Source organism: Peromyscus maniculatus, chromosome 4 (genome assembly GCF_049852395.1).
Source record: "Peromyscus maniculatus bairdii isolate BWxNUB_F1_BW_parent chromosome 4, HU_Pman_BW_mat_3.1, whole genome shotgun sequence".
In the NCBI taxonomy this organism is placed as follows: Eukaryota; Metazoa; Chordata; class Mammalia; order Rodentia; family Cricetidae; genus Peromyscus; species Peromyscus maniculatus.
The window spans coordinates 96,253,136-96,275,325 of NC_134855.1; the positions used below are offsets into that span (position 1 = coordinate 96,253,136).

Below are 22,190 nucleotides of genomic sequence, written 5' to 3' on the forward strand. Positions count from 1 at the left end.
AGGCGCTAAGACAGGCTGGGAGAAATGCAGAGGTTTTGTTGCTTTTGTTTGTTTGTTTGTTTGTTTGTTTGTTTGTTTTAGACAGGGTCTCACTCTGAAGCCCGAGCTGATCTGGAACTCAGTATGTAGACCAGGCTAGACTAAATTTATGTTAGTCCTCTGCCTCTTCCTCCTAAGTTCTGCAGTTTTTATTGTTAGTATTGGGTTGGTTGGTTGGTTTTAGTTAGCATACAAAATAATGGGTTTCGTGTGTGTGTGTGTGTGTGTGTGTGTGTGTGTGTGTGTGTGTGTGTGTGTGTGTGTGTGTGTAAATATTGTACTTGGCTCATCCTTGCTCTCCTTCTGTCTCCCTCTCCCCACTGCTGTCCCCTCACAGCCCCCTCCTGCTTTCATGCATACATAGTTAAATAGCAAACACAGGGTATTTGTCTTCCTGAGTCTGGCTTATTTACTTAACATAGTCTCCATAGTCTCAATGTCTATCTACTTTCTTACAAATAATATGATTTTGTTCTTTTTATCATAGCAGGCAGAGGCAGGTGGATCTCTATGAGTTCAAGGCTCACCTGGTCTATGTGAGAGTTCTAGGCCACAGTGAGACCCTGTCCCCAATTGTGTGTTCAGGCTGTCAGCCATCACCACATATTCTGATTGCCTTCACATGTTAAGTGTTCTGTCTTACAGGCATCTTTTCAACCTATCCCATGGGATTTTTATGTCAACCTCAAGTTAAAGGAACGTCTAAACGAGGACTCTGATCAGCTGTGCAGCTACTATCAGTACCAAGACGGCCATATCGTTTCCTACCAATATGTCAAGTGTTGCACCCTTCAGGTTTGTGAGAATACTCAAAACATAGCACTCAGAATGAAATGGGTGAAAGACATTTAATACAGGGCTGGCGAGGTGGCTCAGCAGCCGGGGCCCTTGCTGCCAAGTCCAGTGACCTGAGTGTGATCCCCGAGACCCAAATTGTGATGATGAGAGAATTCAACCCTGTCAATTATTCTCTGGTTTCCACTCACATATCATGGCATGTGCATACACACACACAAATAAGTAAATGTAGTTCAATTGTTAAGATATTTAATACAAAATTCCTTTCAATCATCTAGAAATAGACCAGTTTTTCACTTTTATTTTTTTAACTTTTATGGTGTGTGTGCCATGATATCCATGTGGAAGTTTGAGGATAATTACAAGTCAGTTCTCTCCATGGGCTCCAGAGATCAGACATAAGTCAGCAGACTTGGTGGTAAATGCTTAGACCTGGCTGGCCTTTACAAGTATTGGTGACTCTTTTCTCAGGTGGGACTTTGTTGGCTTGGGGGGGGGGGGGGTTGTCGTTGTTTTGGTTTGGTTTGGTTTTTGGTTTTTCAAGACAGGTTTTCTCTGTAAAATAGCCTTGGCTGTCCCAGAACTCACTCTGTAGACCAGGCTGGCCTCGAACTCACAGAGATCCACCTGCCTCTGCCTCCCAAGTGCTGGGATTAAAGGTGTGTGCCACTACGCCTAGCTTTTTTTGTTTTTCTTTTAAGGGGTTCTGGTTGGTGTTTGGTGCTGGGGATTGACCAGGGTCCATACATCCTAGTCAATCACTCTACCACTGAGCTACCTCCCCAGTCTCCTTTTCCAGTGGAGTACCTATTTGGTATTTTTTAACATTTATCCTTGGGGGGGCGGGGGGGATGAATGAGTCACCTAACTAGAATAATTATCAACTCATTTTAAGCAAAATAAAATTTTTGTCTTGACTGTTTTGTCTCCCCTGCATCCTTTTTAAAATACAGACACAATATGTCATTTTACTCTTTCCTGTGTTCTTGAGATTTTGCTACCAAAATAAAAATCATTTTCATTGCTTTACTTTATGTGTTAGTGTGTTCACGTGTAGGTGAGCACGCACATGCTTGTGGTCAGAGAACGAGTCCAGGAGTCGGTCCTCTCTGTCCATGGTGTAGATTCCAGGGGTCAGAGGGTCTTCTGGCATGGCAGCAAGCACCTTTCCCTTTTCTTCGTGCTCTTCGTCCAGTCTCCTTAAACCCTTCCAGTCCTCAGGAGACCCCAATTAAAGTGGGACCAGGGTCCAGGCTGCACTCTAGTGGGGAGCGGAAGGAAACGCAGCGGTCGGCGGGGGACGGTGCTCCCGATGCCCCAGCTGGAGAAACAGTTCTGTCTTTGTTTCCAGGATCTTCTCCAGCACAGTGAGTCTGTGTCTCATGAAGTAACCGTCTTGATTATTTATAACCTCTTGACAATAGTGGAGAAACTCCACAAAGCTGAAATAGTTCATGGAGACCTGAGTCCAAGGAGTCTGATCCTAAGAAACAGGTGGGTCCTTCTTATTTCCCTACATTGGCTACATTTTTTTTTGAAAACATGGATAATTGTCATATTAATGCCTAAAAAAATGTGTGTACGTGTTTTCTCTGCTGGTCTGTCTGTGCACCACTTGCATGCCTGGTGTCCACTGGAGTTACAGATGTTTGTAAGCCTCCATGTGGGTGCTGGGAACGGACCCTCTGTCTGTGAACATGTAGGTGGTAGGATGCATGCATAAGGCCCTGGGCTTCAACAGGAAATATTTTATAGAGTCATAAGATATTAAAAGCAAGAAAGAGCCTTTTGTTTTTTATTTTATACATATATGTGTATATATTTTTTTGTTTGTTTGTTTTTTGTTTTTCCAGACAAGGTTTCTCTGTGTAGTCCTGGCTGTCCTGGAACTCACTCTGTAGACCAGGCTGGCCTCAAACTCACAGGGATGCGCCTCCCTCTGCATACCAAGTGCTAGGATTAAAGGCCTGTGCCACCACCCCCACTATATATTTTATTTTATTTTTTTATATATGAGTGTTTGATTGTGTGGATGTGCACCACATGCATGCTTGATGCTGTTGGGGGTCAGGAGAGGGCATAGGATCCCTGGAACTGAAGTTATGAATGGTTGTGTACCACCATGTAGATTCTAGAAATTGAGCCATGGTTCTCTGCAAGAGCAACAAGTGCTTTTAACCAATAAGCCATATCCAGTCCCCGAGAAAGAGACTTTAGAAGTCAGTCGGTTTATTGCTTACATACCTTGTGAGAAAGATGAGGTCCAAGGGTGGGAGTCTTGCTGAGCCGTAAAGAGATTGCTAAGCTGGGTTTGATTCCCAGGGATGTGGGAAGGAAGAGAGATTTTGCCCTTGGCCATGTGAGTGGCTGAGTAGAGAAAGAGCTAGAGAGTGGTCATGCTCTTCATTAATCTAGAAACAACCTCTCAAGCTTAGGAAAAATGTTTTAAGTGATCATAACTTCAGAAAACAATTAAGTTGGATCTGTGCCAAGGGAAAATGGGAGCTGCTGTAAATTCTAAACTTCTGACGCTGCAGAGGCATGTGATTCAGGTCGGGGAAAGCCTGGATTTAAGACTTGCATTTGTACCAGGGAGGAACTGCAGGAGAGAAAAGACACAAGGAAACAAGTGAAAAGAATCATTGTTGTCTTCTCTCAGGCAAATTGTTCCTGGATACTCATAGCAAACCACTAGTCTATGAAATATACTTACTTGATAGGAAGTTTGTGCTCGAAGTATTTTCTTAGGAAGTAGGAGATGAGGTTACCAAAAAAAGTAAGGGGAAATATAGTGTTGGTGTAATTGAAACAGGAAATTTTGCAATACAGACAGCAGCTCACTAGGAAAGAACCTTCTAAATTGTTTTCCATTACACTTTAGAGGAAGAGCCTTTGCTACTTGGAGAGCCCACCTATTCCAGTAACAAGGGCAATATCACCTGCATGGGACAGAGCCAGCTTCTAATTCCATTACTTACTACATAGCATAAAAACTTGAGAATGTCCTGTGGTGGCCATGCACTGTGGTTTACATTAGATAGGTTCTATGTAGCCAAGCCAAACCAAACTTAACCCTTTGGGCTGGCATTGCCAACGTGTGCATTTTCATATCTAACCACTGGAGGGTACTGTTGGCAAGGCTAAGACACACCTGCAGTCCTAAAAGGGGGGGGGGGGAGGCAGACCAGCTCTGCAGCTGCTTCACAGCCTGTTTTATATCTCCTCTTGAATCTGGCCTCAGAATCCATGACCCCTATGATTGCAATAAGAAGGATCATGCTGTGAAGATCGTGGACTTCTCCTACAGTGTTGACCTGAGGGTGCAGCTAGATGCTTTTTCCTTCAGTGGCTTTCGGACTGTACAGACCCTGGAAGGACAAAAGATCCTGGAGAACTGTTCTTCACCCTACCAGGTAAGTGGAAGAGAAGCCTGAGCAAACACGAAGAGTATTTCTTGGCCTCTTCCTTGTCTAGATGAGCTGTGAAAGCTGTGACTGCCATTGCCATTGACTTGCCTAGAAAAGGTGGCCTCATTTCCAAATACTGTGTCACCATGCAACTCAGAGAGAACAGTCTTTCTGTCCCAGCACTCAAGAATATAAACACACGTGCAAATATATAACTCAGGAACTTGAGTGCTCGGGCCATTTCTGTTGCTCACCATCTTTGTCATCTCTTATGAGTAATTCTCTTTGCTTTTCACTCTACAGTAAAGATAATAAACCTCTGTTCTTTATACATCAGACTTGTGAAGATTAAATGCAATGATTTATATGAAAAGAACACTAGAACAAATGTGAAGTGTCTTATATGATTGTATTAGATGCAAACATAGCTTCTGACTTAGCTCTAGACATAAGGTATTTGCTGATTGGATATGTAGCATGTACCTCAAGTGGTCATGTGGGCCACATTGGATCCCAGCTGGAGTTTATCAGATGTTACTGGACTGGACATTGTTAATATATATAATGGAGTTTTTATCTGAATCTGTCAAATGTTAATGGACTAGACATCATTAATGTAATTTTTGGCTGTATATATTGTATATACTTATTGGATAGTTTTTCTTGTATTAGTTATAAGCTTTCTTTAATTTTAGACAAAAAGAGAGGAAATGTGGTGTACCTTAATAAACTTATTTTTTATGTAGAATGGAGTAGGTATGCTGATGTGATTTGGTAATCCAGTGACATATGCCTTTAATCCCAGTACTTGGCAGGCAGAGGCAGGAGGATCTCTGTGAGTTCAAGGCCATCCTGGTCTGCAGAGTGAGTTTCAGGACAGCCAAGGCCACACAGAGAAACTGTGTCTTGCAAAAAAAAATAAATAAATAAAAAATAATAATACTAATAAGTTCCTTGGGTTATATCTGATCATTTCTTTGAGAGGCTTCCCCCATCCTGTAAAGATAAGAACATCTACTAAAATGTCATAAAATACAGAGTTAGGCTCTTTTGTGCTTTTCAACTCTTATATGAATAAGTTCATAAGAGAAGCAGAGACAGCTTTAGCTCATGATGCGTTTTGTGATTTCAGGTAGATCTGTTGGGCATAGCAGACCTAGCACACTTACTGTTGTTCAAGGAACACCTGCATGTCTTCTGGGATGGGCTTCTCTGGAGACTCAGCCAGACTACTTCTGAGTAAGTACTGGGTCCTGCAGACTCCGCCCATTCCCGTAGCTCCCCTCTCCAGCAGTTTCTGCTGTGGAGGTAACCTTAGTTCCCTAACCCAAGTGATTTTTCCCTGCGTTTGCTAGAGTGTCTGCTGAGCACCTAGTACAGGGGGAAGGAATTGCCAGCTGAAACCAAGACATAGACTCTTCCAACTTGAGGGCATTCTGAACCTTGCTATATCATATAGAAGTATGGAAGGTTCTTGGTTTAGAAATATTAGAAACATTTAGAAGAATAATTTTCTAACTGATTGGTATTAGTCTTTTTAACTGCTGGGTTTATCAAAAGTTAATTGTCTTTTGAAGAGAGTTAAATTTCCAAATTATCTACTGATTTCAGACTATTATTTAATTAAGGAGTAGGTAGAACCAAGGCATAGAGAAGTCTCCTGGTGCAGAAATGAAGGGTCTCTCAGAAGCCAGGACTCCTCAGGCCTGCTTGTGCACCTGGTAGACAGCATACACTGCTTCAAGTTCTCTCTGCCGATGGCTTCCCAGCAGGAGCTCACCAAGGAATGACTTGTGCCCGTCCTTCAGTTTGTCTTCACTTTAAATCAGTGTTGAAGATTTAATGCCCCTTTCCTCTCCAGAACATTAAGTTGTATTTTCTTCTTCATTTGATTTTGAACTTGGCCAGTCACATTTGTCTCTTGGGTTTGAGCCTGAGATGGTGGCTCATGCCTTTAATCCCAGCACTTAGGAGGAAGAGGTTCAAGGCCAGCCAGGACTACACAATGAGACCTTGTCTCAAACAACAATAAAAATAAATAAATAAATGAAATAGCTTGACACATACGTTGAGCTGTGGAGGATTAATAGGCATCTCCAGTTAGCTATGGACCAGCTGGGTGTAGCTAACATAAGCAGAAATGAATGGGGTGAGTTTCCTTTTCTAACACCCCTACCCTCTGCAGCAGTGGATGTTTCCAGATAAAAGACAAGGAGAGTCAGTCAGACGTTGCTTTTATCAAGTTGAGGATTCTAAGAACTGTGAGGATGCCAGACCCTGAGGTGGGAGTGAGGAAAGTTACTGCTATGGTAATATATATATATATATATCATATATATATGATGTATAAAGTTACTACAGAAGGGGTCTGCAGGCTGGGGTGAGAGAATGGCTTTCCGGTCATGTGCCTTCCCCACCGCCATGGTAGACTTATTTTTGTAGTTCTTTCCTGTGTTCTCAAAAGGGTGTTTGAATGATCTCCAGCCTTAGATTTCTAGGTATTATCTACATCACTCTGGCACAGGAATGTACTGCCAAGTTCAACTGAGAAAGAATTCTAATCTTCATATGCCTGATCTTGATAGATATGATTTTTATATTTTATTAGGCTAAAGAATGGTGAATTATGGAATAAATTCTTTGTGCGGATTCTGAATGCCAGCGATGAGCCCACAGTATTGGTTCTGAGGGAACTTGCAGCGGAAGTGAACGGGGTTTTTGACACCACATTCCACAGTCACCTGGACAAAGCCTTGTGGAAGGTGGGGAAGGTATTTAGTCCTGGAGCTTTGCTCCTTCACAAGACAGGCATCACGTCCCTCACAGATCTCTGCCTAAGCTGTGCTGTACTGTGGGAAGCTGGCCTGTAGATGCTGTCATTTAATTTGGGCACACTTCGACACACCACCAGTCCTTTTCTGCCAGAGTTTACCCTAAGTGGCACAGTTCTTAGCAGAACACTGCGCCCTGACTGCCTCACCTGTTTTATTCAAAATGGATTCCATACAAATGGGTGCTTTTGAACCCTTTGTTTCTGCTTTCCCTCTGTGTCTCTTGTAATTTTATAACGTGGACTCTGCACTCACCATAGATTTTATAATAAAATAGTTTTTGTTAAAGTTGTGCTTCTGGCGTTTCCTCTACATTTGCATACTAAGATGAATGGTTTAATTCTGGAGAGGAATTGTTTTACCATGGAAACTTATGTGTCCTAGATTTAGAACAGCTGCCATTGGGTTATAGCAAGCCAGCTGGCTGGCCGTTTCTTCAGGTGTCTCTGGCCTTTAGCAGGTGTCCGGATGGAAAGCAGGTCAAATGATGTGCATAAGACCAACTTTTCTTAAGTTTTGAAGTTGTGTTTCGTACATGGTTTACTTACATCTGAGTGTTTGCAGTTTTCTTCTGTAGTTGCTGAAAGCCTTTACCAACCTTTTGGAATGAAATGCTCACCTCTCTGTCATTTTGTGCAGAAGGAAGTGAGGACTGCTGAGGGGCTAGAAGACGGTTTGGCTTGACTCGAGGAAGCAGGAGTCAGAACAGAGAGGACTCTGAAATGCGGGCTGATCGGGAAGAGAGGAAGTCCGAAGACACCGGCCCCAGAGAGGAGCACAAGCTGTCCTTGGCCTTGAGGGCTTGTTCTTTCAGTGAGGGTAATGAAGATCCTCTAGTTGTTTGTTCCGTATTAAAACATCAGCATTATCTCCTGTCCCTCCATCTGTACCTGATTTCCCCACGGTTGTCACTGTCACTGCTCGGAGAGTGAGTGCTACAGAGCAGAAAGTCCTCAGTGAGTCTCTCAGTTCAAAACTGAGCAATCTGTACAGCTAAAGCCGTGAAACATGATTTGGATCTGAATGAGAATTAAGAAATATTTTCTCTCACCCAAAATACAGCTCTTCAAACATGGTTAATTTGCTTCTGTTACTGAAGATATAAAATGATAACACTGTGTCTCTCTGTAATCAACCCCTCTCCTCTGCTCTCCTTAGTCCTCAGTTTCCTACGTTGACTCAGGAAATTTAGAGCCTTTAACATAAACTTCCACTAGGAATTCTTCAGCAGGCTAGGCAGCCAAGCTGCTATATGGATGGGCCTTTGTTTCCAAAAGTACAAGTAATTCGTTTCCAGCTCTGTGGGTGACTATTGACTTCCTCCATCGGGCGCCTTCTAAATCTCTGGACTCCGCCGTCCTCTCTGACCGCCTCATGCAGCGTAGCACCCCACAGGTTCACTGTTACTTCCTGCTCTTGGGCCCTGGGTATTTTTCATTGCACCTTTCACCATCTTGTGCACACACACAGAAGTGATCCTCGTGTGTGCTTGTATATACCAACTCCTTTTCCATACCCCACTACTATAATTTAAACTCTTTAAGACAGGAATTTACCTTAGTTCTCAACTCTAATACCTAGAATAGTATCTAAATAAATAAAACCTTTTACCAAAGTTTGAAAAACAGAAGAAAAACAGAAGAGACAGGAAATGAACATCCTATTAAGACATATAAGTGAGAACTTCAATGTCCACTAATGAAATACATTGAAACTATATCATCATGAATGGAAATTGTGTCAGGGAGGGGCTGGAGACATGACTCAGAGGTTAAGAGCACTTGTTGCTCTTCCAGAGGTCCTAGGTTTGGTCCCAGGGCCCACATGGTGGCCCACAACCATCTGTTACTCCAGTTCCAGGGGACCCAGCACCCTCTTTTGACCTCTGAGGGCACCAGGCACACGTGTGGTGTGCATATATATATATACATGCAGGCACAACACTCATAAAGTCTAATATGTATACTTTAAACATGTAGATTATATACATTAAAGAAAAATACACTGGTGAGATCAAGGAAGCAACCACTCATTAGCAGGTTCATTCTTAGAAGCCACTTTGGCAGTCTTTTCTGAATTTAAATATTCTCTAGCTGAGAAGCTTCTCTTAAGAATGTATATTACCCAGACATTGCTATGGTGTGCTCACACTGCCTTCCTCACTTCAAGACTCATGGTCCCCAGTGGAGTGACCCAAGTGACACCCAGACATCTTAGAGATGACAGGACCTGAGGCAAGCAGTCACTTCAGCTTGTGTTTTGAAAACAGTTAAGGTGGGGCTGGAGAGATGGCTCAGTGGTTAAGAGCACTGACTTCCAGAGGTCCTGAGTTCAATTCCCAGCACCCACATGGCAGTTCATACCCATGGCAAAACACCAATTCACATAAAAACAAAAACAATTAAAATAAACTCGTTTGGCCTGGTGGTGGCGGCAGCACACGCCTTTAATCCAGCACTCCGGAGGCAGAGGCAGGTGGATCTTTGAGTTCAAGGCCAGCCTGGTCTACAGAGTGAATTCTAGGACAGCCAGAGCTACAGAGAAACCCTTTCTCAAAAAACAAAACAAAAAAGTTAGGGTGCCAGGCATGGTGCCGCAGACCTTTAATCCCAACACTGGAGGCAGAGACAGGTGGGCCTCTGTGAGTCCAAGGCCAGCCTGGTCTACAGAGTCAGTTCTGGGACAGCCAGGATCCTGCCTCAGAAATAAATGCCTGAGAAATTTAGGAAGTTTTATCTTTTTTGTTTGTTTATTCTTAAAGATTTGTTTCTTTTATGTTTATGGGCATTTTGCCTGCTAGTCATTCACTGCCATGTGGGTGCCAGGAATCAAACCCAGGTCCTCATTTTTATACTTTTTTAAAGATTTATTTATTTATTTTATGTGTTTGAGTGTTTTGCCTGCATGTCTGTGCATTGCATACATTCCTGGTGCCCATGGAAGTCAGAAGAGGGTCTTGGATCCCCTGGAACTGGAGTTAATGGATGGTGTGAGCCACTACATGGATGGGTGCTGGAAACTCAGGTTCTCTGCAAGAGCAGCAAGTGTGCTCCTAACCTCTGAGCAGCCCTCGGTTCTTCATTTTAAAATCGTTAAAGAGAATGTAGCTGAACTTGTACTTGTAGTATGCTGAAAATTCATTTGCGTCTAAATGCTTTGTGATCTGTTATGTTAGATACCCACTTCTAAAACCACCATTTGTCACTATCACACTCTGTTGTGTCTGTAAACAAGGGAGTGAACGACGCACAGTTCGGCTTTTTAAAAATAAAATATTTAGGTGGGGCGAAGGTGCTTACTCCAAGCTTAACAGCCGGAACCCACATGGTGGACTACCAGGACCAGCCCCTGAAGGTTGTTCTCTGACCTCCACACATGTGCTAATGGCGTGTGCATTTGTGCATGAGTGTGTACGTAGAGGTGGTTCAGCAGGTGCAAGGCCTGGCCACTGAGCCTGATGACTTGAGGTAGATCCTTGGGGCCCCCAAGGTGAAAGGATGAACCACCTCTTGCAAGTTGTCTTCATGCACAACACATACATGTAGATGTAACCAACCGTCTTATTAAATAAGAAACACAGAAACAATGTAAAAGAGAAAGCCAAGAGGTCAGAGCTCAGAGCTAAAATCTCACCCTTCCTCCTGCTGTCCCAGCTTCGCGAAAAGAGACCTACCTCCTGTCGGTTCGTATTTTTAAAGTATGTTGTTCTGCCTTCTCATTGGTTGTAAACCCAAACACATGACTGCCTCGTCACTGTCTGAATGTACAGCCCCCTAGGTCTTAAAGGCATATGTCTCCAATGCTGGCTGTATCCCTGAACGCACAGAGATCTTATGGGATTAAAGGCGTGTGCTGCCACCGCCACACTCTTGCTATGGCTCTAATAGCTCTGACCCTGAATACACAGATATCTATGGGATTAAAGGCGTGTGCCACCACCGCCACACTCTTGCTATGGCTCTAATAGCTCTGACCCCCAGACAACTTTATTTATTAACATACAATCAAATTAATATTTCAGTACAAATCAAAATAATATTTCAATACAATTAGATTACCACCACATTTCCCCTTTTCTATTTTAATAAAAAGAAAAAAAGCAAAAGGTTATGACTAACAAAAGAAAAACTATATACAAAAGTACAATAACTATATACAATATATACAAGTAATAAATACCTAAACAGGTATTTGACAAATCAGAGAAAATAATTCCATTATCTATCCTATTTTGGTAAATCCAAGATGTATCTAATGTACTTTCTATCCTAATTAATGTTCAACTATAACTAACTAATCTTCAACCATAACTAACTAATCTTCAACTCCCTCAGAGACCCAAGAAGGGAATAATAGTAGCTAACAAAAATAAAAACAGGAAGTGCATGCAAGCAACTTCCAAAAAATTTTGTGAGTTGACAGAAACAGCCAGCTGCCTGGGCAGTCACCTGAGGTTTCTCCGCAGTGTTGGGGCATCATCTTCAGCCTATAGGCTTAGTGTATCTGACAGACTCATTTGTGAAGTAGGATGTACACAAGGTCAACAGTTCAACCTCACATTGGGTGAGAGCAGTCCACGTACCAGAAACACCTGAATTCCACTAGTGTCCTGTCATGATTCAGGATTTTAAATTCTGGAAATTGTTGACAGTTTTTTAATTCAGCTGTCCATTCTTCTTGGCTGTGTATATATGGCTTCATCTCAGCATCCCCTTCTTCTCCACATCCCTCTATTAAATGCCAGTCTACTTTTGAGAGGCATGAGCTTTCAGCTGCTGTTCCATTGTACAACAGAATCCATCGGCCCTCTGCCTGTTAAGCTGCCTTCGAAGAAAAGGGCACCGTACCTTTTCCGGATGCGAAGGCCACTTCAGGGATGGGGCCATATTGTCCTGGCCTCAGAAGATGCCTTTTGATAAAGCCATAACCACACTTGTTTTGGCAAGAATCAGTAGTCCCTTGTTTCGTGATCTGTCTGTCCATTTTGTCCTGTTGATTCGAGGATACTTTGTTGTCCAGTGGCTAACTTTTGCCAGAATGAAAGTTGACTCCATATGCAGTTTCTTCAATGCCCATATTTTCTCTAAAGTAGATTGGTACTGCCAGGAGCTGACATGTCTCAAAAAAGAAAAATTTTCTAAGTTATTAAAACATTTTAAATGCCATATTCTGTAGATCTCTGAAGGGTTTGAAGATGACCTGTCTAAAACATCTCTGCTCAATTTTTAAAACATATCTAATATGACTACAAGTTCTATTGTAATGTCTAACTACTAACTTTCATTTCTTTATATCCTAATAGTTGATAATAATAGCATTCAAGGATCAGAAATTTGCATTACATTGTTAAATGGATGGAATAAATACAATTAGAAATATACATATAGCATTTTCTAACAATATCAGTTTCAAATTTGTGTACAATATAAAACAATTCAATCCAATGTAAAGTATTTAAAACTAGTAATTGTCTTTCTCTTTTCTTTCTTTTTTTTTCTTTCTTTCCTTCTTTCTTTCTTTCTTTCTTTTTTTTTTTTTTTTTTTTAAACAAGAACCTTAAATCTAATCTCCTTTGCTTAGCCTTTTTCCTAACCCTTGACAATAACTTGTAACCAACCCCCCTAAATACTGAAAATTATCCCAGACCCAGAACCCATTAAAAAGACCAAAAAACCACCTGCCCCACACCACCTCTTTGGGAATGTGGGCGTCGTATTCTTAAAATTGCTTCCTGCTGGGTATGGGCGAAGTTTTCTTTATCCTGAAAGAAAAATTTTAGGTTAATTGTCAAATTCTAGGAGAGGTAACTATATCCTTCATTATCCAGTCTGTGTATAATGCCAAAGTTGAGGGTTTATCTCAAGTCCTTATTCAAGTAGTCTTTGAGACTGGATCATCTCAGCTAGTCATCTCAAATTTGCTCTGAGCACCTTGTAGTTCAAAGCTGATCTGTGGATGATGTTTGTCAGCTTAATGATATTATTATTGTCCACGTGGAATTGTTGTTGTTGTGGGGCCCCATCTTCTTTCTGGAGACTTCAGTTGATGTTAGGCCAGGCCGTGATTTCCTGCAGAAAACTGATAAGAGACTCGAACACAAAAACATATATATGCAGCTAGCCTTTTTTCTAGAATTAGTTAGTACTCTATGTGACCATTCATATCTTAACAAAGTTTAAAATGTATATATATATATTAATCTTGTAAATTTTGATATAAAATTTATACTTTGAGAAAAGTTTAAAGAATCAGAATAGAATCAAAGAGTTGAGATTAGTAATAGAATAGTCCCTTAATTAATTTTGCTTTTGTCCTGTACCATAGCAGAAATGGCTCTTATTCTGGCATGATACAGGGAGTTTGCATTTTCCTTTTAACAACATGCTTGATTTTAAAGAAGGAGAGAGCCATTCTCCAACTCCAAAGTCAGCTTTAAATTTTAATTGAACTGGGACTGTTAGAAGACCAATAGTGTTAAATCTTTAGAGAAAAGCAGAAACAAACATTTAGGAAGACATAAAATTTTTTTAGATAATATATACCCATACACCGTTTCACTCTGTTTCTTGGGATAGATGATTTGTCCCTTTTCTTCAGTTGTCTCATTTGTCCAGTGTTCTTCAGATTCCTTAACCTTCATTCTCCTAAAAGACAAAAACAAAAACCTTTCCCCAAGACTAATTTTGGGGATGTTCCTTTTTGGCAAGTTATTATCTGATGAAATGAAAAGGCATGTTTTATTGATACAAGTTAGTTTAAATTGGATGTTCATGCTGGTTGATGAACTATCACCTCCTCTAATTAAGAGGTCTCTCTTGTTCAAATCGAACCTTTATCAATTTTGATGGTACCCACAGCTTATCTTCTCCTGTAGAAACAAAAGCAAAACCACGTCCCCAATGTAATACATACCCTGGTTTCCATTCTGAGGTCAGCACATCCTTAAAGTATATAGGCTGATTTAATTCTGTAGTTTTTTCTATTATCCAATGTCTCTCTGCAGCTGTTGTTCCTTTCTCATTGGCATTCAGAAAATTCAAAGTTAGAAGAGCATTATGCAGTCTATTTCTGGGGGTTTTTGTTACCCATTTCTGTTTATTTAGCATATCCTTTAGAGTTCTGTTTGATCTTTCTATAACTGCTTGACCTGTAGGATTATGTGGTATGCCTGTAATATGCTTTATATTGTAATAAGCAAAAAACTGTTTCATTTTAACAGAGACATATGATGGAGCATTGTCAGTTTTGATTTGTGCAGGTATACCCATGATGGCCATAACTTCTAGCAAATGAGTGATTACAGAATCAGCTTTTTCAGAACTCAAAGCAGTTGCCCATTGAAATCCTGAATAAGTATCGATAGTGTGGTGTACATATTTCAATTTTCCAAATTCTGCAAAGTGAAACACGTCCATCTGCCAGATTTCATTTCTCTGAGTACCCTTTGGGTTACATCCTGCTGGTAATGGCGTCTGATTGTAGAAGGAACAAGTAGGACATTTCTTTATTATTTCTTTGGCTTGTTGCCAGGTTATGGAAAAATCCTTTTTTAAACCTTTACTATTAACGTGATGTTTTTTATGAAATTCTGAGGCCTCCAGCACATTTCCTATCAATAATTTATCAATCTCTTCATTGCCTTGTGCTAGAGGGCCTGGCAGACCAGTATGGGATCGAATGTGAGTTATATATAAAGGATGATTCCTTTTCCTGATTGTATCTTGTAATTGAATAAATAGTGAAGTTAATTCTGAAGCATCAGGGATAAATTCTGCAGTCTCAATATGTAACACCACTCTTTCAGCATACTGAGAGTCAGTTACTATGTTGAGAGGTTCTGAAAAATCCATTAATACCAACAGAATAGCATACAATTCTGATTTTTGCACTGAATTATACGGACTTTGAACCACTTTACTTAAATTTTCTGATTTGTAACCTGCCTTTCCTTCTTTGTTGGCATCTGTATAAAATGTACGAACTCCAGATATGGGTTTTTGCCGTACAATTCGAGGCAAGATCCATTCAGCTCTCTTTATAAGATCAATTCTATTGCTTTTGGGATATTTGCTGTTAATTTCTCCCAAAAAATTACTGCAAGCTCTTTGCCAAGGTTCACTTTCTGTCCATAATTTTTCAATGTCCTCCTTAGTTAATGGTACGACAATTTCTGCTGGGTCTATGCCTGCTAATTGACGAAGTCTCATTTTTCCTTTGTAAATCAAGTCAGAGATTTTTTCCACATAAGTTTTTAATTTTTTATTTGGTTTATTTGGTAAAAATATCCATTCCAATATAATATCTTCCCTCTGCATTAATATTCCAGTAGGAGAACGCCTAGAAGGTAAGATAACCAAAATGCAATCCAGCTTTGGATCAATACGATTCACGTGTCCTTCATGCACTTTCTTTTCTACCAATGCTAATTCTTTCTCAGCTTCAGGTGATAATTCTCTTGGACTATTTAAGTCCTTGTCACCTTCTAAGGTTTTGAACAAATTAGTCAGTTCATCATTTTTTACCCCAACAATAGTTCGTAGATGAGAAATATCTCCAAATAATCTTTGAAAGTCATTAAGAGTCTGTAGTCTATCTCTCCGAATTTGCACCTTTTGGGGTCTAATTTTTTGTAGCTCTATTTTATATCCTAAATAATTAATAGAATCTCCTCTTTGTATCTTTTCAGGAGCAATTTGTAATCCCCAGCGAGGCAAAATTTTCTTTACTTCTTCAAACATTATTTCTAAAGTATCTGCATTTGAGTCAGCTAGTAAAATATCGTCCATATAATGATAAATTATAGATTTAGGAAATTTTTTACGTATCACTTCCAATGGCTGTTGTACAAAATATTGGCACAGAGTTGGGCTATTCAACATTCCCTGTGGGAGGACCCTCCATTGAAATCTTTTAACCGGTTGAGAATTATTATAAGTAGGCACTGTAAAAGCAAATCTTTCTCTGTCTTTTTCTTGTAAGGGTATTGAAAAGAAACAGTCTTTTAAATCAATAACTATGAGAGGCCATCCTTTTGGTAACAGAGTAGGCAAAGGCATCCCAGATTGTAGAGAACCCATTGGCTGAATTACTTTGTTAATTGCCCTAAGGTCTGTTACCATTCTCCATTTACCAGATTTCTTTTTAATAACAAATACAGGAGAATTCCAAGGGCTGGTTGATTCTTCAATATGCTGAGCATTTAACTGTTCTTCTACCAGCTCTTCTAAAGCCTGGAGTTTCTCTGTTGTTAAAGGCCATTGCTGGACCCATACAGGCTTGTCTGTTAACCATTTTAAAGGTAGAGCTGTTGGTGTCTTTGGAAGATCATCAGTTATTGTGCCCTGTTCTTGTATAATATGGATGGCTGGTGACCACTCATTAGAACAATATCTTCTAATATTTCTCTCAGTAACATGTGCTAGTTTATGATTTGTTTCTGAGATTGGAGGGATGTTAATCTGAGTATTCCATTGTTGCAACAAGTCTCGACCCCACAGGTTCATAGTTATGTTAGCCACATATGGTTTTAATTTTCCTCTCTGTCCTTCTGGACCTATACATTCGAGCCATCTTGCACTCTGTTTCACCTGAGATAATGTCCCAATTCCTAACAGTTGAACGTTTACCTCCTGAAGAGGCCAAGTTGGATGCCAAAATTCTGGTGCAATTATGGTAACGTCCGCACCTGTGTCTACCAGACCAGACAACAAAACACCATTTATTTTTATCGTTAATTTTGGTCTTTGTTCATTAATAGAAGTTTGCCAAAAAATTTTCTTTATGTTTTCTCCTGAATTTTCTATTCTCTCTGTTTCATCATTCTGACCAGCATGATTTATTCCAATAGGCATTTGGTTATTTAATCGCTCTCCAGAGCAGGCATTTCCTCTATGGCTGCCGGAAAGGTTTGAACTGGATTTGCACTGGGGGCCTGCCTGAGGCCCCTCTGGGAGTTTCCCGAAGACTGAGGCAAAGGATTACCCTGTCTGTCCTTTGTTGATCTACATTCGTTGGTCCAGTGTTTTCCCTTACCACACCTTCTGCATACTCCAGAAGGAAGGGGCATTCTGTTGCCATTGTTCCTTGAAGAAACATTGTTTCTGGAAATGACCTGTCTACAGTCCCTTTTCAAATGTCCTTGCTTTCCACATCCAAAACATCTAACACTCCTCAAACCTTTTGAAATTACTTCTCCTACCCATGTATCATCATGCTCATCAGCTTCAACATTAATTGTTTCTCTAATCCAATCTTCCATAGGTGCAGATCTTGCCCTTAATGGCCTGATTATTCTTTTGCATGCTGCATTCGAATTCTCAAAGGCCAAAGATTCAATTATTGCCTTACCAGCTTCTGAATCCGAGACCGTTCTCTTTACTGCTGAAGCCAGTCTTTGTAAAAAATCTGTAAAAGACTCTTTTGGGCCTTGCTTCACCTTTGTAAATGACTCAGATTTTTTTCCTGGTTCCTCAACTTTGTCCCATGCATTCAAGGCTGCCGTTCGACATAAAATTAGGGTTTGGACATCATATAAACATTGTGCTTGTGCTGAAGCATATTGGCCTTCGCCCATAAGCTGATCCTGGCAAACTTGTACTCCTTTATCCCTCCACTGTTTTTCTATGTTTTTAGCCTCCTCCTTAAACCAAGTCAGAAATTGAAGTCTCTGGCTGGGTTCCAGAACACCTTGTGCGAGGTCCCGCCAGTCCTGTGGTACTATCCTATTATATGTTGACCAAGTGTTTAACATTTGCTTTACATATGGGGAATGCATGCCATAAGATACTATTGCCTCCTTAAACCTTTTTAAATCCAACATTTCAATTGGAGCCCAAGTATTTTGTGTAGCCATTTGATCAGGCATCTGCTGTACTGTTACAGGATAAATTAAGGGTGACTGTGTGAAAACAGGCTTTCTTTCTGCAACCTTATGATCCCGACTTGAAACAACTTCACTGTTAATTTCTTCTGTCTGAATTTTTACAGGTTTAACAAGTTCTTCTAACGCTGTTATCCTGGCACTTAAATGGACTATCTTTTTAAATATTAAAATGTGGATTATTATAGTGATGAGGTGCATAATTCCACCAATACTAATATTATATAGTTGTTCCATTGCCAGACTGCCTAAAATTTCGAACAAAAACCAATTTTCTTCCAATGCACACATAAAACCCATTTGTTTTTTAATGTGGAAAAAATTCTCTTTTAGATAGTTTCCTTTAAAATATCTGATATATTATGACTTACCAAATCTGCGTAGAACAGTAGAAATCCGAGGGGATTTTCAAAGCAGCCACCTAGTGTCCCAGGTGTAAATCCAGAGAGAGAGAGAGAGAGAGAGAGAGAGAGAGAGAGAGAGAGAGAGAGAGAACGCACAAGAAAGCGTAGCCGGCTAAAGCTTAAATGCAGCCACGTGTTCCCTCTTGTGCCGAGTCAAGGCTTGGGTCTGGCTTCCTTAAGCTCCGACCACGTGCGTTGGCTTTACAGGCAGGGCAGGTCTGAGTTGTTTGTAGCACCGGCTTTAGGCAAGCTGCTCACAGACCTAGGCCCGGGCTAGAAGTTGCTACCCGGACTAGGACGCCAGCAGCTCGGACTAACAAGCCGATCGCCGCCGGCCGCCGTGTGCCGCCGCTGCCGCCGCCGCCGCCGCCGCCGCCGCCGCCGCCGCCGCCGCCGCCGCCGCGGGCCGCCTGCCGCCCTTGCGGGAAAGCGGACCTGCCGCCAAGCCAAGCAGTTTTTAATGGATTCTTGTCACGTTGGGCGCCAGATGTAGATGTAACCAACCGTCTTATTAAATAAGAAACACAGAAACAATGTAAAAGAGAAAGCCAAGAGGTCAGAGCTCAGAGCTAAAATCTCACCCTTCCTCCTGCTGTCCCAGCTTCGCGAAAAGAGACCTACCTCCTGTCGGTTCGTATTTTTAAAGTATGTTGTTCTGCCTTCTCATTGGTTGTAAACCCAAACACATGACTGCCTCGTCACTGTCTGAATGTACAGCCCCCTAGGTCTTAAAGGCATATGTCTCCAATGCTGGCTGTATCCCTGAACGCACAGAGATCTTATGGGATTAAAGGCGTGTGCTGCCACCGCCACACTCTTGCTATGGCTCTAATAGCTCTGACCCTGAATACACAGATATCTATGGGATTAAAGGCGTGTGCCACCACCGCCACACTCTTGCTATGGCTCTAATAGCTCTGACCCCCAGACAACTTTATTTATTAACATACAATCAAATTAATATTTCAGTACAAATCAAAATAATATTTCAATACAATTAGATTACCACCACACATACACAAATAAATAAAACTAGATCCTGATGGCTGGAGGCGTCTGAGGGGCGGGCGGGCACGGGCAGTGAGGGCAGCGGGGCTGGGACTGGAACAGCCGCCCCGCGGACCTGACCAGCCTCGCCGGCTTCTGCCCGCAAGCCGCAAGCGGGAAGACGGTCGACCAGGCGGCGGCGTGGGCGCCAGACTGGGCGAGGGCGAGATGTGGGCTACTGTACCTTGTTTATGTGGTGTTATGGACTGAATCGAGCAGTTGGTGCGTACTGGACAACCACTATTCTGAGATAGACTTACATGTGTGGAAAAACAGACCAGAAACACTTCTGAATTAAGAGCTTGGATTCTGAAGTGTGGAAAGCACTGAGACCTGAAGATGAGTGAACTTGACCAGCTGCAGCAGGAGGCCGAGCAACTGAAGAACCAGATTAGAGATGCACGTAAAGCATGTGCAGATGCGACTTTCTCAGATCACAAACAACATTGATCCAGTGGGAAGAATCCAAATGCGAACCAGAAGAACGCTGAGGGGCATCTGGCCAAGATTTATGCCGTGCATTGGGGCACAGACTCAAGGCTCCTTGTCAGCGCCTCTCAGGATGGAAAACTCATCATCTGGGACAGCTATACCACAAACAAGGTTCATGCCATCCCTCTGTGCTCTTCTTGGGTCATGACTTGTGCAAACGATCCTTCTGGGAATTATGTGGCCTGTGGTGGCCTGGATAACATCTGCTCCATTTATAATCTGAAAACCCGTGAAGGGAATGTGCATGTGAGTCGTGAGCTGGCAGGACATACAGGTTATCTGTCCTGTTGCCGGTTCCTGGATGACAGTCAGATAGTCATCAGCTCTGGAGACACCACATGTGCCCTGTGGGACATTGAGACCGGCCAGCAGACAACGACATTTACTGGACACACTGGAGATGTCATGAGCCTGTCTCTCGCTCCTGACACCAGACTGTTTGTCTCTGGTGCTTGTGATGCTTCAGCCAAGCTCTGGGATGTCCGAGAAGGGATGTGCCGGCAGACCTTTACAGGACATGAGTCTGACATCAATGCCACATGTTTCTTCCCCAATGGCAATGCCTTTGCCACTGGCTCAGACGATGCTACGTGCAGGCTGTTTGACCTCCGTGCAGACCAGGAGCTCATGACCTATTCTCATGACAACATTATCTGCGGGATCACATCTGTTTCCTTCTCCAAGAGTGGTCGACTCCTCCTTGCTGGGTACGACGATTTCAACTGCAATGTCTGGGATGCACTCAAAGCTGACAGAGCAGGTGCTTTAGCTGGACATGACAACCGCGTCAGCTGCTTGGGGGTAACTGATGATGGCATGGCTGTGGCAACAGGGTCCTGGGACAGCTTCCTCAAGATCTGGAACTAAGGCCAGTAGGTGGATACCATGGTGACTGGAAGACCATTCCAACCATACTAACGTGGACACCCACACCTCCCCTCAGAACTTCAAAAGGGCAAGAGCTTTTTTCCTTCACTTATTGCTGAAACCAAGAGCACAACTCCCATTAAGAGAAGGATCTCTGTGCTGTAAACTAAAACAAATTGTGCGTTCCTTTCGGGGCCATTGTCTTTGTTTTCTTTTTCTTTTTTGTCTTAGGTAAATTTTAAAAGGAAATACTACAATAAAAATGTTAACCAGAAGGTTAAATAAATAAATAAATAAATAAATAAATAAATAAATAAATAAATACAACTAATTTAAAAATACTGCTTCTGAATAAGATCTTGAGTTGTCACAAGCCGATTCTGTTGGTAATGAAAGGATGGTTGATAGGCGTGCCGTGAACATCGGCAAATGGGCTGTTGCCCCACGGAAACATCGGCTTCTGCCGTTGCTCCTGGGAGGCCCGTGTCAGCCTCTCCCTGACACTGAGGTGGCCCCCTGGTCGGCCTCTCCCTGACACTGAGGTGGCCCCCGGGTCAGTCTCTCCCTGACACTAAGGTGGCCCCAGGGTCAGCCTCTCCCTGACACTGAGGTGGCCCCCGGGTCAGCCTCTCCCTGACACTGAGGTGGCCCCCGTGTCGGCCTCTCCCTGACACTAAGGTGGCCCCAGGGTCAGCCTCTCCCTGACACTGAGGTGGCCCCCGTGTCGGCCTCTCCCTGACACTGAGGTGGCCCTGGGTCAGCCTCTCCCTGACACTGAGGCGGCCCCCGGGTCAGCCTCTCCCTGACACTGAGGTCTCCTAGACGGCTAGTTTGCGAACCCCTTGCTCACAAGGGGCTTTGTGTCTGCTGCCCTGTATCCAGCAACATTTATAATTCTCAAAGGTGAAAATACTGGGAGTGGGTGGTGGCTACAGATTCAGAGACCGACTATATTGGTTCTGAGGTTAATGTCTGTCCTTAGCTCTTGATCTCACTGTATTATGCCATTTTATTATGCTGCTTGGCATGCTAACTGACTATTAAATTCACACTGTGATATATTTCACTGTCTAGGTTATACCTTCAGATTAAAGTTAGGCCAGGTGTGGTCTGCAGGCCTGTAATCCAGAGACTGAGCAGGATCTCGAAGTTGAGGTCAGCCTGGGCTACCTATAGAGACTATCTCTGAAAGCCTTGTTTCAGAAGTGTACTCTTTATTTCTGTGAATACTAAATTTGGGTTCAGGCTCAGCTGAAACAGTGGGATGCCACTGTGGGCTGCAGATACAGAGCCCTTTTTTGTTTGTTTGTTTGGTTGGTTGGTTGGTTGGTTTTTCGAGACAGGGTTTCTCTGTAGCTTTGCGCCTTTCCTGGAACTCACTTTGGAGACCAGGCTGGCCTCGAACTCACAGAGATCCACCTGGCTC

At 42.3% G+C, this 22,190-nt stretch overlaps 1 protein-coding gene and 1 pseudogene across 4 annotated transcripts in view; both read left to right on the forward strand.

Annotated features, from left to right (window-relative positions):
* Nucleotides 1–8,155, forward strand: part of Bub1b (BUB1 mitotic checkpoint serine/threonine kinase B) — a 51,244-nt gene extending 43,089 nt beyond the window's left edge. For 2 of the 4 annotated variants that reach the window (XM_015997903.3, XM_076570343.1), the window contains exons 19-24: nucleotides 685–834; nucleotides 2,189–2,331; nucleotides 4,079–4,250; nucleotides 5,377–5,483; nucleotides 6,853–7,006; nucleotides 7,715–8,155. In XM_015997903.3, the coding sequence (XP_015853389.1) occupies nucleotides 685–834; nucleotides 2,189–2,331; nucleotides 4,079–4,250; nucleotides 5,377–5,483; nucleotides 6,853–7,006; nucleotides 7,715–7,759 (771 nt within the window). In that variant the 3' untranslated portion in view covers nucleotides 7,760–8,155. Of the gene's footprint in view, nucleotides 1–684; nucleotides 835–2,188; nucleotides 2,332–4,078; nucleotides 4,251–5,376; nucleotides 5,484–6,852; nucleotides 7,016–7,714 lie in introns of all 4 variants that reach the window. The other 2 variants (XM_042275946.2, XM_042275947.2) reach the window with 1 other exon arrangement.
* Nucleotides 8,156–19,562: 11,407 nt separating this feature from the next.
* LOC102921630 (guanine nucleotide-binding protein G(I)/G(S)/G(T) subunit beta-1 pseudogene) lies at nucleotides 19,563–21,013 on the forward strand (annotated as a pseudogene).
* The last annotated feature ends 1,177 nt before the right edge of the window (nucleotides 21,014–22,190 follow it).